General features: G+C 40.7%; 1 protein-coding gene across 8 annotated transcripts in view; it reads right to left on the bottom strand.

Annotated features, from left to right (window-relative positions):
• The window catches only part of SLC8A1 (solute carrier family 8 member A1), a 317,960-nt gene that overhangs the window by 38,972 nt on the left and 261,575 nt on the right, over nucleotides 1-17,413 (bottom strand). For all 8 annotated transcript variants that reach the window (XM_081068958.1, XM_081068955.1, XM_081068956.1 and 5 more), the window contains one exon: nucleotides 2,281-2,556. In XM_081068958.1, the coding sequence (XP_080925084.1) occupies nucleotides 2,281-2,556 (276 nt within the window). The remainder of the gene's footprint in view (nucleotides 1-2,280; nucleotides 2,557-17,413) is intronic.

Here is a 17,413-nt window from a genome sequence, read left to right as displayed (position 1 = left end):
TATACTGGGGGTGCCAATACAATGTATACACATTTTAAGAGAGATTATCTATGCTCAAGCAGTAGTTGGCCGTAATCAGAAGTATCTTGATGCTGATGGTAACCACCTTGAGCACCCCTTGCAATTGCAGAAGTCAAACGTGACTTGTATTCATCTTTTGTTATCAGTATACATTGAGTATTACAATTTTAATACAGTTTTTTTCCTTTCTTAAAATGTATATAATTTTTTTTTGGCACCGTCTGTATATGTTTTCTAAACAAAGCAACTTAAAATATGAATTTTTTTAAAGGAATTTTTTTTTAATTCTTATTGGGGAATATTGGGGAACAGTGTGTTTCTCCAGGGCCCATCAGCTCCAAGTCGTTGTCCTTCAATCTAGTTGTGGAGGGCACAGCTCAGCTCCATGTCCAGTTGCCGTTTTCAATCTTTAGTTGTAGGGGGCACAGCCCACCATCCCATAAGGGAATTGAACCGGCAACCTTGTTGTTGAGAGCTCACACTCTAACCAACTGAGCCATCTGGCCGCCCCAAAATATGAATATTTTAAGTTTTATCTCCTGTTTGGTAAATTTCTGATTATTTTTGGAAAAAAATTCAAAATAAAGATCAAATGTGAAACTGCTGGAACAGAGCTGGGGTTGATGGGGAGCCTGCTTTCCTCTGAGGATGAGTAGTCAACTGGAAGGCTTTGCATAACCCTGCTAACTAAGGCGGGAGTACTCTTACTCCCTAAATCTCCTGGCTCCTCTGTCAGCTCAGTTGGGCACCAAAACCATGCCAGGCCACTTGATCAAGCCTCCCAAGTGGTTGATCAGTTGGACAGCACCCTGTGCTCTGGCTGACCAGTATAAGTACGGACACTTCATTCTTGGTCTCCCAGGTCAGTTCATCCAAAGTGTTCAGATTTGTGTTGGTCAGATCCTCAGCTGTTCAACATAAGTAATAACCACAAAAGCTGCTGCTATTTGATCGAGTTCCTTCCATGTCCGAGATGCCATACTAGATACATCATTTATAGGTATTTTCCTTCAGTAAGTTAAGTATGTTACAAATAGAGAAACTGAGGCTCAGACGGGTTAAGTAACTTACCCATCGTCACTGAGATGATAAATATCTCAGCGGAGAAGAACTAGTAGATTCCAGTGAAGAGATAGATATATATGATTTCAACTGTGCTTTTTTTCAGACTCAAGCCCAGAAGCCAGGGTTGCCGATTATGGCAAGTGTTCGTAGAAATCACAGCGTTTGTATCAGTGACAAGTGTGGAACGTGCAAAGTGAGTGGTACCACAGCAGGGCTGTTGCTCCCAAGTCCCGCCATTCCCCAGACCCACTGTGATGCTTGTCTTTGACCTGCTACTTGGTAGAGAATGAGAATCTTGTTGCTCAAAGTGAAGGCTGTACATCTGTCAAGATGTCAAGTAGTGCTGGGGAATAGGTCCAGGATGTCAGTTATAATAAGCTCTGATGTTCACCAGCATCACCTGCGAGCTTAAAACATACCTTTCTGGGCCCCTACTCTAGGTCTTCCGATTCCATAGGTTGGGGATAGGTCTCAGGCATTTGCATTTTTTACACAAGCTCCCAGGTAATTTTGATGACCACCAAAGTTTGAAAATTACTGCTGTCAATGTCATATTTGGGAGTATGATGTTTTAATCAGAAGTCTGAGCAACCATAATGAGCTACAGTTGTAGGCTGGCAGAAAAATTAAGCTTCTAGGAATGCATGAAGGGACGTCCATGCAATGTACACTTATCCTGCTCACTTTTGAGATAACCTTTTCTGTCCTGATCAATGCCTGCTTCTTGTTCTTTACTCCCATTAATACTTGGGTCAGGAGAATATTGTAGCAGGTTTTCAGCATTTATCTTAGTTACCTAATGAATACAGAGTTTCATAAAAATCATCCAAACTTTACTAAATACATAAAAGACAAAAAATTTGTTCTTGAAGATGATTCTGTAATTGTCTTTTGTGTTTTTGAAAGTGCTAATTGTGATGAGAAGCTGATCTATCAATCTATCCATCAAATCAGTCTGCTCTCTCCCTGCAGGCCATGCAGTTCCCTCTGGGAATGCTTTCCCGTCATCATGATGATACTGATCAGCTTTCTAACCTTGAAAAATGCCATGACAGTGTTCTGACAGAGTAGTCATGTATATCTTTGGGGCTCTCGTCTCTCATAGGCCTGGTTTGTTATCACAGTTTTGAAGTTGTTAGGCAAGCAAAGGTGATAAGGCAAATGGGGGGAATCATATATGAATGTATTCTTTACCTGGTACTGAAGTTCCAAGTGCGACGAACACTACTGCAGTCACAGAATCTTTCAGGCCAATGGTGCAGCCGAAGTGGGAAGCCAAGTCTCCGATGAAAGCTGTCAGTACGCCAATCATGAGGATGGAGACAATGAAACACGCCCATCCATTCCAGTATTCTGTGGGGGGGACGAAGGCAAACAGGACCTTCCAGAACACAGTCAGAAAGTGCATCACGTAATCGAAACAGGAGGGCAGCTTCTCCTCCCCACATTCGTCATCATCATCATCTTCCCCTGGAGAGAAAAGAATGAAGCACATTTCATCACAACCCATGCTATCAGGGTCTCTCTTTCTCCCAGTCTCTGCTTCCCAGGCCCATCATTACTCCGCTCTGAGTGACCAGGAGGCCGTTAGAGATGGGTAAATCTTAGGTTTTCCAGGAGTCAATCATAATGAAACAATTATTAAAATTCCGACATACCCTCTTTCTATGGCTCATGGGTCAATGGCAAAAACTTAACCTTTCACTCAGTTTTGGTTAGATGCAATCCACATACCCCCTTTCTACTCTCATATCACCTCCTGTGAGATTTGTCACCTCAGAGAAAAGAAAAGAATTTCTTCCAAAGGTTGGGAAGCCTTGTGCCAGGCTCAGAAAAAAGAGCCTCTTTTAAAGAAAGTGAACTGTGACAGCGTTCTTCTCCCAGGGTTCTTTTCTTCCAGCTTCGAGTCCAGCTCTGGACATTCATGGTTCTACAATCAAGTATAGGACAATGTTTGCACAGGGCCTCCAACAGTGGCTCCAGACCCTGCCTCTTTCTCCAGCAACTATTTCACACGCAAACTTCATCCTAGCCACATGGAATGATGTGCAAGTTTTTCAAACCACATGTACTTCCTTCTACTTTTGTCCTTTAGAACTAAAAGTATTTGGCATGTCCCCCAATCCCTCCCTCCTTACCCTTTCCCACTTGTCCTTTCAAGGTCACTTCCTTTATGAAGTCTTCTCTGAACCCCTCTCACTCCTCCTGAGAGCTTCCATATCCCCCAACACTTGTTAAACTAGATCAGGGGTTCTCAAAGTAGCAGCATCACTAGGGAGCTTGTCAGAAATGCAAATTCCTGACCCCACTCAATCAGAAACTAAAGGAGTGGGGGTGGGGTGGGAGGTGGCAATCTGTGTTTGAACCAGCCTTCTAGGTGATTCTCATGCATGAGCAGTATGACAACCAGTTTCTAGATGGTGCCTGTCCACTTTTCCTCTCTTCTCCAGATAACTGTGAGCCCTTCAAGGGCACGGATTTGTTCATTGTCCCTAGTGTTTGGTCCCATCTCCACCATGTGGCATAAGCGGGTTAAATTCTTGTTAAATGAATGGATACATGCATTAATTTCTACTGACTTTCTATAACTACTTAATTACATGATATATACACAAATATCATAATTTTTCCAAGTGCATTATACTGTCAATGAAGAAGGAAGTGCATAAAGCTTACTATTTAAAGGAAATCAATACCACTATACTCAAATGGAGACTTCATTTCTGATGTGATACAATCCCCATTCATATATTTTAAAATTGGGAGATTGGATGTCAGCTCTTCCTGAAGTGATAGCAAATAGACATCTGTGTTTTGTGGCCATTTTGGAAAAAACTTCTCCTTGAGGACTTTGTTCACTACCCCCAACGCCCCAACCTTGTCACCAAGGATCTACTTTCTTTCATTTAATGAATGCAGCTGGCAGCAGGTGAGGCTGTCACACTTTCCAGCTGACTGCTTGACCTGAGATTGTCAACACAGCCCAAATGCAAATGCATGTGCTCTTCATGAGACACTCCATGGGGAGGCCATCTGGTGCAGATGACGATGGGGACTCTGAAAGCAGCGTAACTCTGAGGGAAATGTGCCTCTCACGAAACATGAAGAGAGGAATGTCTGGACTTGTCACCTGTCATCTTACAAGAAGACAGAAGAGGCAATGGCCCACTCTTCAAGGAGCACCTGGTCAGGATTATTATGCAAACCAACTTGGGGGGATCTGTGGAGAAAGCACCCTCACTTTTGAGGCTTTGGAAGGTCTCCAATCAACTGTTAGGAGGAAACCCCCAGTGGACGAATGGATCACCTTGGGAGACCAAATAGGCAGGAAACTTGAGTCAGGTCAGCTGATTCAAAAGGATGTGACTCACTGGAATGAACAAGCACTGTTGACTATGTTAAAATAATTAAACAAGGAGGCTATGAGGCCGAGATGGCTCTAATGCCTTGGTAACCTATGTACGCAAATCAAAACCTAAGCCAGAGTCAATTCCCGTAAATATACTTGTATCTGAGAAAATGAAATTTAAGAAAATACAAACACAAATCACCACCCATGCTTTCCAAAATAAGGAAACTGCTTAAGCTACAGCCAATGAAATCACTTCCTTGCTTTGCTTCTGCATCTGCTCTGTAAGTCTTTCCCCTAGCGTCCGTTGGCAGAGCGCTTCTAATCACTTTTGGTTTGACTCTGCCCAATTTGAATCTGTGTTAGCTCAAATAAACTCTTGAAAAGTTTAATGTGCCTCAGTTTATCTTGTAACAACAATTTCCTGCAGCACTTGTACTGTATGGCTGTTACATATTTCTATAATCACCCTTACCTGAAAGCAAAAGGTGCTTTTCCATAAAAGCACACATTATGAACCGAATTCTATCTCCGCCAAATTCATATGTTGAAGCCCTACTAAGCCCCACCCAGCACCTCAGAATGGGACTGTATTTGAACACACGGCACTTAAAGAGGTGATTAAGTTAAAAATGAAGCTATGAGGATGGACTCTAGTCCAATCTGACAGGTATTCCTATAAGAAGAGGAAACTGGGACCCAGAGAGAGACAGAAGGGATGTGCACACAAAGAGGGAAGACCCTCTTAAGACACTACGTGAAGATGGCCCCTTCCTTCTCCCAAGTCAAGGAGAGAAGCCTCAGGAGAAATGAAACCTGCCAACGCTTTGATCTTGGATATCTATCTTCCAGAACTGTGAGAAATACATTTCCATTGTTTCCACTACCCAGTCTGTGGTGTTTTGTGATGGCAGCCCTAGCTAACTAATACAGCACCCCCTCGCAAGCCTCCTATGTGGTCACATTGATGGGTAAAGAACAGCGACTCAGTGTTTCTGTTACCCACTCCTTTCTCGTGTCCTTATCCATTTCTTCCTTTTTCCTTCTTTCACTTTTCTTCCCATTTCCCTTTTGCCCTACATGTTAGCTCCAGGTAGAACTCACTGTCAGAGGTGCAATTGTCAGAGCTTATTTGAGGGAGCGAGGAAGAGGAGAAGCATGTTAACTTTTTCACTACTTGCTCCCCCATTCCTCATTCCTCAAAGGAAGGGGGACTAGACTTTCCAGTTAGATTTATTTTACATTCTATGCTTTAAAATTTCCATATTTGGGACATTTTATAATTTCACAGGGTATCTGATTAAAACAGTTTGAAAAACACTGAATTTTAATCAATCATCCATCGAAATAGATTATTTTGCCTCTAACTCGACAAGGTTACTTAATGTGGGGTCTCTAAGTCCAAATTGTGAAGATGAACAAGAAAACAAATAAATGAAGTTTCTCAGAAGAAATGACACATAAATCGAGACTAGATATTACATTTGTCTTCAAGATGGAAACAATAACACCTTTCCCATGAGGGATATGCAGGGGAATAACTAGATTACCTCTGCAAAGTGTTTGAGGATATTTCAAGATAATAATTATCACGGTAGTTATCATTATTTTCCTCCACTTAGGATTGTTACTGTGTTTCCCTGTCCTTATTTAATTGCTTAGTCATGCTGGATCCTAAGGTTACATTCTAAGCTTTTAAAAACAAAATGGAATCCTGCCCTCTGGAATTAACTTCATGATGAATAAGTGTGCAACACAAAGTGTGTGTGTGTGTGTGTGTGTGTGTGTGAGAGAGAAACAGAGAGAGAGAGAGAGAGAGAGAGAGAGAGAGAGAGAGAGAGAGAGAGAGAGAGAGAGGGAGAGAGAGGGGTGGATATTGAGATTTCCTTCTGCAGGCTTTCAGCATTACAAGAAATCTTAAATATTTTAATTCCTAAGTCTGGAATGGAAGGCTCATCTGTTTTATTGCATTTGAAAGTAGAAGTAGCTTCCCATCCTTTTTCTTGGGATCTCGCTGCTCTTTATAAATTTTAATCTCCAACTCAGATGTCATTTAAATATTAAAAATGACCACTGACTGCCATGCATGATGCACAATTACCCTGCCTTAGAAAAGGACAAAAAAATATTATGTTCATCCATCACCATCTGGGCTATACTTAAAAGTCTGTTTTTTGCAAAGATCAGGGGAGCATTAAAAAAAAAGAAAAGAAAAGAAACCACCTGGGAGCATCTTTTATGTTACAGCAAAGTTGATCATAATCTTCTGGGTCTGTATGTTTGCCAGCCCAGGGTTACAGTAGGCTACGTAATTCTTTTGAGTCCCTCTTCTGCGTTACCAAAGAAACAGGCAGGTTGATGGGTTTCCTTTTTATAGGAACCTAAGCAAAGGATCCTCTTATTTTGGAATCCTTCTTTTCCACTTTATGGATTTCACAAGTGGAAAGATAACAACAACAACAAAAGCTGTATTTGATTAATCTGTCCCATCACCTTTTAAAATAGTTTCCTTGATACATGTTGGATGACTACAAAAACAGCCAAATCATTAAAACTACAGATAACAGAGAAAACATCACTTCAACTAGTGATACAACAATGCTTGCTCTGACCCTACTCTGGAACATGAGAACAGAAGCATCATCAGCACAGGAGATTGTGAAAAGCAACCCCTGGGCTTGACACCTGCAGGTAACACAGCACCTAAAGCAAACCAGATATGACTTCATATCCTTCTAGAGGCACTTCAGGGGAGAGCTTTGAGAACCAGAAAAAGAGGCTGATGGAGTGTAGTAGACACTTGGGTCAGAAAAGTTAAGTCAATTTCTAGTTCCGATAGCTTGTTTTTGGGGAAGACACTTGACCTTTCTGAGCCTCAGTTCCTCATCTGTCAAATGAGTTTGCTAACTCCCACATCCCAGAGCTGAGGTGAGGCCCTGAACAGGAAATGTCCAAGTCATTTGTAAAACTGTCAACCCCTTTGCAGACATATGTGCCATATTCTATCACTATTACTTGTTAGAAGGAAGGCAGTAAATCTATAGGACTGGAGTATCCTGATTTCACAGAATCTATATTCTGTTTGAATGAAACATTGTTGCTACAGCTTCCCTAAGCTGCTTGATTTTAAGACAAGAAAGGAAGAAAGTAACAGAGGGAAAGAATATGATGGGGTGTCTACTAAATGACAAGCACTTAGCTATTTTTTTTTCCATACCTGATTTTATTAAGCCTTACAATAACTCTGCAAGGTAAGCATTATTAATCCCATTGTACATATGAAGGACTTGAAGTTCAGAGAATTTAAGTGACTTTCGAAAATAATTACATAATTGGTAGTTATTTTACCGACTCAGTGACTGAATTGGGATTTGATCTTATAGCCTGGGGACCATTTACTACACATGATGTTTTGTTGAAGCAAGTTGAGGATTATAGAATCTGTCAAATATTGGTATAAAGTTTGAATCTGAGAATTCCTCCAATGCCTAAATGCTATATAAATACAATGTGGGTTTTTTTTTTTTTTTTGAGGAATGTGAAAACACTCATGTACCATCAGTAATGTTTGTATACTAGTTTCTCGACATGATATATTTTTTTGAAAAGTCAGCCATATGCTCTTTCTCAAGCTCTTGGGAACCGACTAAACACAGGAAATAAGACAATAAAGAGAGGGCATCATAGTTGTGATCATTTTGGAATTTGTACTTTGAGTGTGGCAAGTTCTTATTTCCATTTCTAGTTGTCAAAGGTCAACCCTCTAGTTTGGGATCAAACATACTGGTTTGCATCTAACTCTTCACTCTAGAATTTGGGAAACCAGCCTATACTATTACACCACCTTAGGGAATGTGTGCTGCTGTCAATCAGAGGACGAGTCTGCCTTTTCCGTTTCAGCATTCATTTATCTATAATTAGTCTATTTTTATTTTGCAAGCGAATTCTCCACTACGGAATAGTGAGAATGATCAGAACACTTTCCAGAAGTATGAGTGGATGGATATAGGATGACATCTGTGGCCAACCACACTCTCATCCACGTGATCTTCTCTGCCCAATAAATGTTACTCAGCAGCCCTGTACAATATACAAATTCATAACTGTGAAGCTAGATCACAACAGTGGTTTTCTGCATTCTATACACATTGTTTTGGGCAAAATTTCTTTTTGAAATGTTATTCCTTTTTTTCCAAATGGGGTTGATTTTAATTTTGTGTCTGTTTAGTTTTTGAACACCAAGATTTTTAGTTTTTGAGCACCAACATAGTTATGGAGGAGAAAGCCGATTCTATCAAGACAATTTGATGGAATGGGCTTTCTCTTCCATAGCTATCACCTTTTTTTGCAATCTGATAATACAGTAATTACAAACCAGGTTCTGCTCTTCTGTTGTGCATTTCCAGTTCACTTTGCTTTCAAAGGTTCTGACAGAATCAGACAATATTTGAGATGAAAGAAACCCGAGCCATCAGCTAATTTACCCCTTTTCGTTTTAAGAGGCAAAAATTGAGAACTGTGGTTCAATTGTTGAATTTTTGATCTCTTGCTTTCATGTCTGTGTGTGTGTGTGTGTGTGTGAGAGAGAGAGAGAGAGAGAGAGAGAGAGAGAGAGAGAGAGAGAGAGAGAGAGAGAGAGAAAGAGAGAGAGAGAGAGAGAGAAATATATATAGAGAGAGATATAAGGGCTTTAGTTAAACCTACATCTAAGAGTCTGAGTTCAAGATTGCTACAGACTTATAACTTTGACTGTGGACCTGTTCTTAGAGCACACTGAATAGGCCCTGCTAATCATCCCCGCCCTCTGGTTCCAAACTAGAGACTGCTACGGGTCATTCTGTCTCACCAGTGCTAGTTACAGCCCATACTTGGGGGGTAAGGCACAGGTGATGTGTGACAGTCCTAGAAGGGACGCAAGAAGGCAACTCACTCTCTGTGAATAACTTTCAACCCTGTCTGGACTAAATGAACCTCTGAGTGAAATTTTCCACAAGCAACAGAATGCTTACCAGCTCAGGCCATCGTGGACCTTGTTAGGGTGGTTAGCACAGAACAAGAAATAGCTAATGTGACAGAAATACTTCTCAGCAAATGCAGCCAATGAGAACCAGATCCACTAAGGACCTGGCTGCATGTGAGTTTGATTATTAGAAAAAGGAATCAGTTTAAAGCTGAGTCTCAACTGCTTAGCCTCTCTCTCTTTTAAGAATTCCTCTATGGGCATTGAATGTTCCTAAATGAGCACAGGTTGACACAATTAAGCTTGTGTATTTTTGACCTAAGATTTCTTTCTGCAAAATAATTCCACATCAGGCTGAGCATCTTGAAATTCAGTGTGTCCTCTTCCCCTTTACTGATTGTAGAATTAGTAGAAGTCCAGGATTCTGCAGAGAAGCATATTCTCTACAGACTTGAACACGTAAGAAATATAGCCTCAACAAGTAGAACTGATACTCAGCAAATGTAGATACCTCCTGCTAGTTCAGATGGTTTAGTTTCTGTGGGTAGTGCGGGGGCACACCAGGTTCTAAGACTGGTGTGGGGACGGAGTCCCCGAGAGCAGTTTCTGGGGAAAGGTGCTCTTGGCCTCACTTGGAAAGGTGCTGGCTTTGTTGTTAGATGGCCATCAGCTGTAATCAGATGGCCATTGGCTGTGGCTGGGTGGCCATCAGCTGTAACCAGTTAGCCATTAACCACTAATATAACTACCATGGCTATGCTAGGGGGTTGGTTGGTTGGTTGGCAGAGAAGCAGACAGCGGGTTGCCGCTAGCAAGTGGGGTTAGCAAGCTCAGATTGCAGTTAGCAAGGGGTGGGTTGGTTGACAGAGAAGCAGCCGGCAGGCTGCAGATCGTGTGGCTCCTGTTTCCTGTGTCTCCAACCCAGCTGCCAGCCAGAATATAGTGGTATGACTCCACTATCTGTGGCTCCGTTGGTGTTCCTTTTTGGCCTCATCATATCCTGGGTTCTTAGGCAGGGAAAGGGACCAGAGATCCTGCATGACAACTGGCCTGAGGGCGCTGATAACACTTTGTAAATATCAGCAGCTGTCTCTGAATTAGCCTCCTGGAGTGCCGGAAGTTGAGCCTTAAAGGAACTGTTTGGGCAGCAATAACCCTGTAGTTTTCAACAAACAACTCAATGTTCTAGGAAAATGTTGAAATTGATATAAAGGGTGGATGGGTATGAAAGGCTGCTCCACATGCAGAGCAGCAGAAAGACTGGATGCTCGTTAGATGCTGCTGTGATTAATCTATGAATTTGGGTTCACTCACTGAGTGCTTACCTTCAAGCACATGGCAAATACATATGTCCCACATAATCTTCATCCTCCCAGCAACCAGCTAAAGAAGGTATTATTTTCTCCATTTTAAAGATGACGAAACAGGCTCAGAGAGTTTAAGTGATGCTTAGGAGAACTGAAACTCTTTCCACTACTTCACTGGAATGACTTGCAGCAGTGTTTCCAGAGAGAAAAATTTCTGTGGCTTGTCCAGCAAAAATACATTCTGATCAACTCTAAATTCATTTGGCCTTGTTTTATGAAAAGTATAATTGAGAAATAACGACCCTCCTTAAAATAACCCTCTGCATATGGGATCATATTTAAATTATTGAATGCTTTTTGGGGGAATGATGGATGGCTCTACTTCCTTTCTTCTTCCCAAAGAGTGTGGTTTTCCTATCACCTTCGGGAAAATCTTCTATTAGTGGCTTATATCAGCCCTATTGTGAAGTGCGATTCTCTTCATTTGGGTGGCAAATATCTGTCTGTGTAGCAGATGGGAAGGGCAATAGCAATACCAACTTCTTCCTCTGTGACTATTTTCCTGGTCTCAGGTCACTCGAAAGGACTTTGTGTTGGTCCCGGGGTTTGTGAGTTGATTAGGTGGATAAGTGGAGAATCTAAGATTCTAATCACGGTCTCGGTTTGCACAATACAAAGTGATTGCAATTACTCAGCGCACCCCTCATCCACTTGTCTGTTTTCCTTCTCTCTGTTGTGATTTGCAACAAAATCTCACTAAATAGAGTCCTCCACTGACATCCAAAAGGGTTTGATGAGTTACACGCTCCTGGGTACCTCACAGCTGCTCCTTGTACTTCCATCTCTTCTCCTGGAAATTGAGGCTAGCCATCACTAACTTTCTCTTTGGTGCCATTGGAAAGATAATTGAGATTTTTTTAAAAGAGAATCTGTAATCTTATATGTAATAATACCAGTTTTGGATGGGAGGATCAGCTCATTAATGAAATTCAGATAGAGCATTGCTAGTCCCTCACTGCTCACGAACACTTCTTTTTTAGAGAGTAGGCTGGCTACGGTGGGTGTTGACAATCAAGTCTGTCTGTCTGCCAGTGGCTTTATAGACTTTCATAAATAATAACCCTGCATCAAGCTGTTGTTATGCTTTCCTTCAATATAAACCATCTTACAAAGATCTCTTTCTCTCTCATTAGTAAGTCCATGGCCTGTTTTCCTTATTTGGTTAAGGCATAACACAAATGGCATTCAGTTTACAGGTCTGAGCTCTGAAACTATGAGATGTCAGGCCACAATTTTGTATCATCAGCCTAGCCTGAACTCCTAACCTGGACCGGTATCTGTAGTAAATCTTCAAAGGGAAAGGAGTGGCTGCAAGAGTGACTTTACCATTTATTTCTTAAGTGAATATTTATTCATAATTTCTGTGTTAGGCACAGTTCTAGGCATTGGAAATGTAGCCAAACAGACCCCATAGAACTTCCAAGGGCGGATAGGTAATAATCAAACAAAACAAATGGACAGACATGGTAATTTCAGATATTGATGTGGCTCTGACAACAATGAAGTTGGTAACATAATCGTGTGACTGGGTGGTTGAGAAACTCCTTTGAGGTGTCTGTGAGCGGAGGCCCTAATGATGAGAACATCCAGACGTGGAGGGAAAATCTTCCATGCAGGAGAAACAGCTAGTGCACAGGCCCCGAGGCAAAAGCAAAGTGCCACAAATAGATTTAAGCCTGTGACCCACAGGCATTAAACTCTGGGAGGCACAAGTCTGACAAGATGGAATAAAGACTGACCTTGAATCAGAACCCTGGGTCAGGGTGTGAATCCTAATTTCTGTTTGCCCAACTCGTAAGGAGGGTCATCAATACCTACTGCACAGGGTTGCTGCAAGGCTTGTCTGACCCCCCAAAAAACTATTTATCGATGGCAGGGCCAATCACTCTATTCAGTGCCTTTACATTGTTGGCCTAGGAAAGTTTTGGTCTTTGCTTCTTCTAATGCTGGAGCATCACATCATCAAGAAGCTCAGAGGTCCTTAGGGAACAACATCAGGGAATGAACATCATGTAGCATGAACCTCGGATTCTATAACAGGCTCTGTGTGACCTTGAATGGAACTCTTTCCCTCTCTGGTCTCAGCTTTTTGTTTACCAAAAAAGAGAGGTTGGAATCGTTGATTCTGTAAGCTCCTTTTCAGCTCTGTGCTGGGATTGTGGTCTCAGATGCCCTAACAGGACTTAAAAGACACAACACCCAGCCAGACAGACCAGGCACAGGCAAAGCAGGAGAGATGGAGAGCGTGCGGAGTGTGTGTCAAACCCTGTAGGTTCAGGCCAGTGGCTTTTGATGGCAGGAATCAGAATGACAAGGTCTTTATCCAGAGAGCAGGTTGTGAACAGCAAGAATTAATGCTGCAAGTCACTTTTATGGCGTTCCTCTCTGCTTTTGGGTGTGTATGTGCATGTTGGTTATGTTTTCTCCTTTTTTTTCACATCTTAGAATTATGCTGAAATGTTTCCCCTGCTAAAAACAGTGTACAAAGGCTCTGGCTCGGGATGAAAGGCCCTCTATGCCTCATGCATTGATTAGTAAGCAACAACTAAAACTGTGTTCACATTGCAAACTGTATTCACATCGCAGCAGCTCATGCCAACAAAAGAACTACTGGATCCAATGATGGTGCATTGTTTGCAGAGCTGAGCTGCTGCCTCTCCAGACAAAAGCCTCATTAGAGACAAGACTTCAAGCTTACAAATAAGAGCTTTGAATCATTCTGGAGTCCTCCACTACAGTATTTTCCTCAAGATTTTGTAATAAGCAAACAGCCAAACAAGCCAATCTTCTTTTCAGAAATATTAGCTAAAGCATATCCAGGGGCTAGAAAATAATTACTTCTTTCTTTCTGGTCTCTGTACTCCCACCCGTGTAACTGGCCTACCTCATTCTGAACCTGGGAGTTGAAGCTACCCGATTCAATATTTTATTCTGCTATCACTGACATTTTTAATGTGATAGACATCCTAGATTTGCTTTGCCTCCCTACCAATATAGGCCTAGTGTATTTCCCATAAATAGTTTTCTGGAACTTACTGTTATCCTCTTTCTTACTATTGCCCCCTGCTTTTCCCCTTTCTCAGGATCACGATTATCAGCTAAATAATAGTAAAATTCCACTAGGAAAATCAAAAGAAAATGCCATTTAAAAATAGATTTGCATATTCAATTTGCACATGCAAAAATAAATATATTTTATGTGTAAAAATACGTGTGTGTGTGAGTATGCATGTATTTATATAGATTTTTTTTTAGATCAAACATGGCAGTACGATATAATGAAAACAGGCTTTTGATCCAGTTACATGTGGATTGAGAAACATTGATTCACATATAAATTCATTCATTCTTCATTCAACAAATACTTATCATTGCGAAAATAGGTGCTAGAGAAATAGTGGTAAATAGGACAGATTTGCTATTTAAAAAAGCATTTTAATTTAGCTCTTCCTACTTATAAGAGGACTTGAGCAAATCTGTACCTATTAATAGAGCATAAGATACTTTAAGATAAAATAGGGCAAAAAATGTCTGAAGAAAGCAGAAATAAAGAATGCTTTCGATACTTGAGCTGAGTAAATTTTGAAGACTTAGGCAAAAAAAAAAATTGACTCAACTTTCTGATGGCCAAAGCAAGTAAGACAACATTGAATTATGTAGTTATGATTTTCCAATTGCAGAGATGATAAAAATTAATTATCTGGGAAAATAAACTTTTCTTTAAAGTGAAGTAGAAATTTATTATGTTTAAAAAAATATAGTGACATCATGAATAACTGACTCTAAAGAAAGAGAAAATAATTCTTTTCAATATTATACTTTAAAGGTGAAAATTAGAATTCTAATTAAGTTTTAATTCAGTGAGGGCAGTTTTGAAAGGGGCTCTGATAAGGTGTTCAAGAAGCGTTACTTTCTGATATCTGATTCAAAGTGAGGAAGAGCAGTTGCTGTATTTAGTTAATGTGACTATTGGACAGTGTGTTTTAAGTATTTGATATCTTAAATGAGCTTTGGCCAAATTACAATGATCTCACATGTACTCTAAGGCAGATATTCTATTTGATTAAAGTCAGGCCCCTAAATTTCAAATAGCAGCACCATGGAAAGCAAGTTGACATTCATAGTGGAAAGTGAAAGGTCCTTTAGAGTATCCTTTATTATTTCCAGGTTCAAAAGACAGAGGTCATCGATTTTTTAGCAGCAAATATAAATACAATTCCAAGATCACAAAAAGTATTTGAAAGTACCGCTGGATTCCTCATGATGGGATTAAACTTGGACTTTCTAGAAAAGGCAGTGATGGGTCCTGTCCACTTTCCACGATTGGTATTTTCTGGTCCTTCTGCATCTTTGTCCAATGCTTACACACTCATTTCCAAACCCTTAACGTCACCATGTATAACTGAGAATGAAAGACTCATCAACTCTGTCGCTTTTCTCTGGCACTAACTCATTTCAAACCTGGCCCCTTCAGACCTGAATTAAAGTTGTAGGAGGGACACCGAGGGTTGTGCTAAAAGCTTACTGGCTTTTGGACTCAGATGGATTTTCTTATTCAGCTGGCCACTAGCTAGTTGTGTGACACTCACTAAACATGTTAAATATCCACTCTGGGTCTTAGGATTCTCAACTGTACACTTAGGACAAAAAAATACTATACCTCATAGTGTAGCTGTGAGGCACAGAAAGAATATATACAAAGCAGTGGCCATGTAGTAGACAACGAACAAGTAGTAACATTACTTAAGGAAAAAAATGAGCCACAGTTTCACAGATAGGCTTTTTTGATAGACTTTCTTTAAGGCAATTAGGTGTAGCTACTGTTTCTCATGAAACCACATCCTCTTTCATGAACCTCGGTAAGCTTATGATTTTTAGATTAAAAAATAATAAATAATCTTTATCGTCACACAGGAAACAGGGCAAAATTAAAACTCCCAATCTCTAACATCCTCTTCCTGTACAATTTTGATTATTTTACAAATCACACTGAGGCTCTATCAAACCTGACCCAGAAGGATTTTTTTCTAACTGTTTCAATGGGATTTTCAACGGGTTAACACATTAAGTAATGAGAGTGTCTCCCCAGGAACGATGTTCAATAATAGAAGAGATACTAGAAAGATACCTGCTTAGTCTAGATTGCATAGCGATCCCTTGAAACTCATTTGAGGTACCATTTTTATTACTTATTATTTAGGACCTAAGGAGTGGATCGGTCTTCAGGTTGAGAGTATTTTCAAGTGAATTATTGTCTGGGGGGGGCACCATAAAGTTGACAGCTTTTGCTATGAAATAATTCCATTTAATTGAGAGCACTTATTACTTCATATAGGAAGCATGGATGAAAGACTGATGGATGAAAGACTGATGACAGAAGAGTTCCCCAAACCGAACTAATCTCCACATTGGATTGGTGGGCTCGGGAGACCATGCCCTCCACTCTTATTTAGCGGAAGTCAGGTCTCTGATGGTAACCTACTGTGAAGCCTGGTGAGTGTGGACAGGCCAGACGAATTTAACAGCTTGACCTCATGTTGAATGTCTGCCCTTCTACTATAAAGGATTCCACAGACATTTCTGAGCTCCAATTATGAAGCAAGAAGAAAATAGGCACTTTTGAAGTTATCACCTCACTTGAGGCTACACTTTGAAGACTATCCTCTCATCCTTTTCCTGTTAGGAAGCTAGAATTGTACCATATGCTGTTATTGTCTGAATATTTAATTGAAGCAAGCCAGGTAGGTGGGAAGGGTATACATTCCCACTGCCAAACTCAGGTGGTCCAGGAAGCACAATGCCATCAGAGATACTGTAGAACTCCAATGACCATTGACAGAGCTCCCACATTTTAACAGGGGGTGATATCTTAGAACTTGCCAAGTCCAACCCTCTTCTTCTACTGATGATAAAATTAAAATTCAGAAAGGTTACTTTGTCAAGGTTATACAGTTGGTAAGAGATAGAACCAAGACTACAAAAAGGCTTTTTTTTTTTGTTGTTGCCACTTTTGTGTGTTCTTTCATTATGAAAATACCAGTAACTACTGATGGCAGATATGCAAAATCTGTGTTAAAAGTCAAAGAATTTCAGAAAAGTCCTTAGTGCTGTATACTTAAAATGATCAGGTAAAAGAGAGGATCCCATGTTGATTTTCTGGAAAGAATGTCACCCATTATTAGGCAGGAGAAGCCTGTGGATAGACCTATGCAAACAAGAACTTCCCTGTGTTCTTTAGGGACTTGACTGGCATTCTCTCTAAGGGACTGTGAACGAGACTTCAAGAGACTTGACAAATATTGAGGGGGAGAAAAAAACCTTCATATTTCAAGCTGTAGCTCAGTTATCCAAGTGAATGTAGGTACATGCCATATAAGGGGCAGGTGCATGTCTCTGTGTGTGTTTAGAGTTTTTGTGTGTGTCTGTGCACACATGTGTTTGTGTATGTGTGTCTCTGTGTGCTCATGTGCATTTGCACACAAACATGCATGTGTATAAATGTGTTCATGGGAGTGCGTGTGTGCGTGCATGAGTGTACCCAGGCTTAGGCACAGCAAGTGAATATACTCTTCACCTTGGAGTGAATCTTGGGCTGGTCTGTGCCCTTCTACTGTCATGTACCAGCTTTGCTTCTTGAGCAAGTTACATTGT

This window comes from Rhinolophus hipposideros (assembly GCF_964194185.1).
Source record: "Rhinolophus hipposideros genome assembly, chromosome: 12".
Taxonomy (NCBI): domain Eukaryota; kingdom Metazoa; phylum Chordata; class Mammalia; order Chiroptera; family Rhinolophidae; genus Rhinolophus; species Rhinolophus hipposideros.
This window is presented reverse-complemented; position numbering and strand designations above follow the sequence as displayed.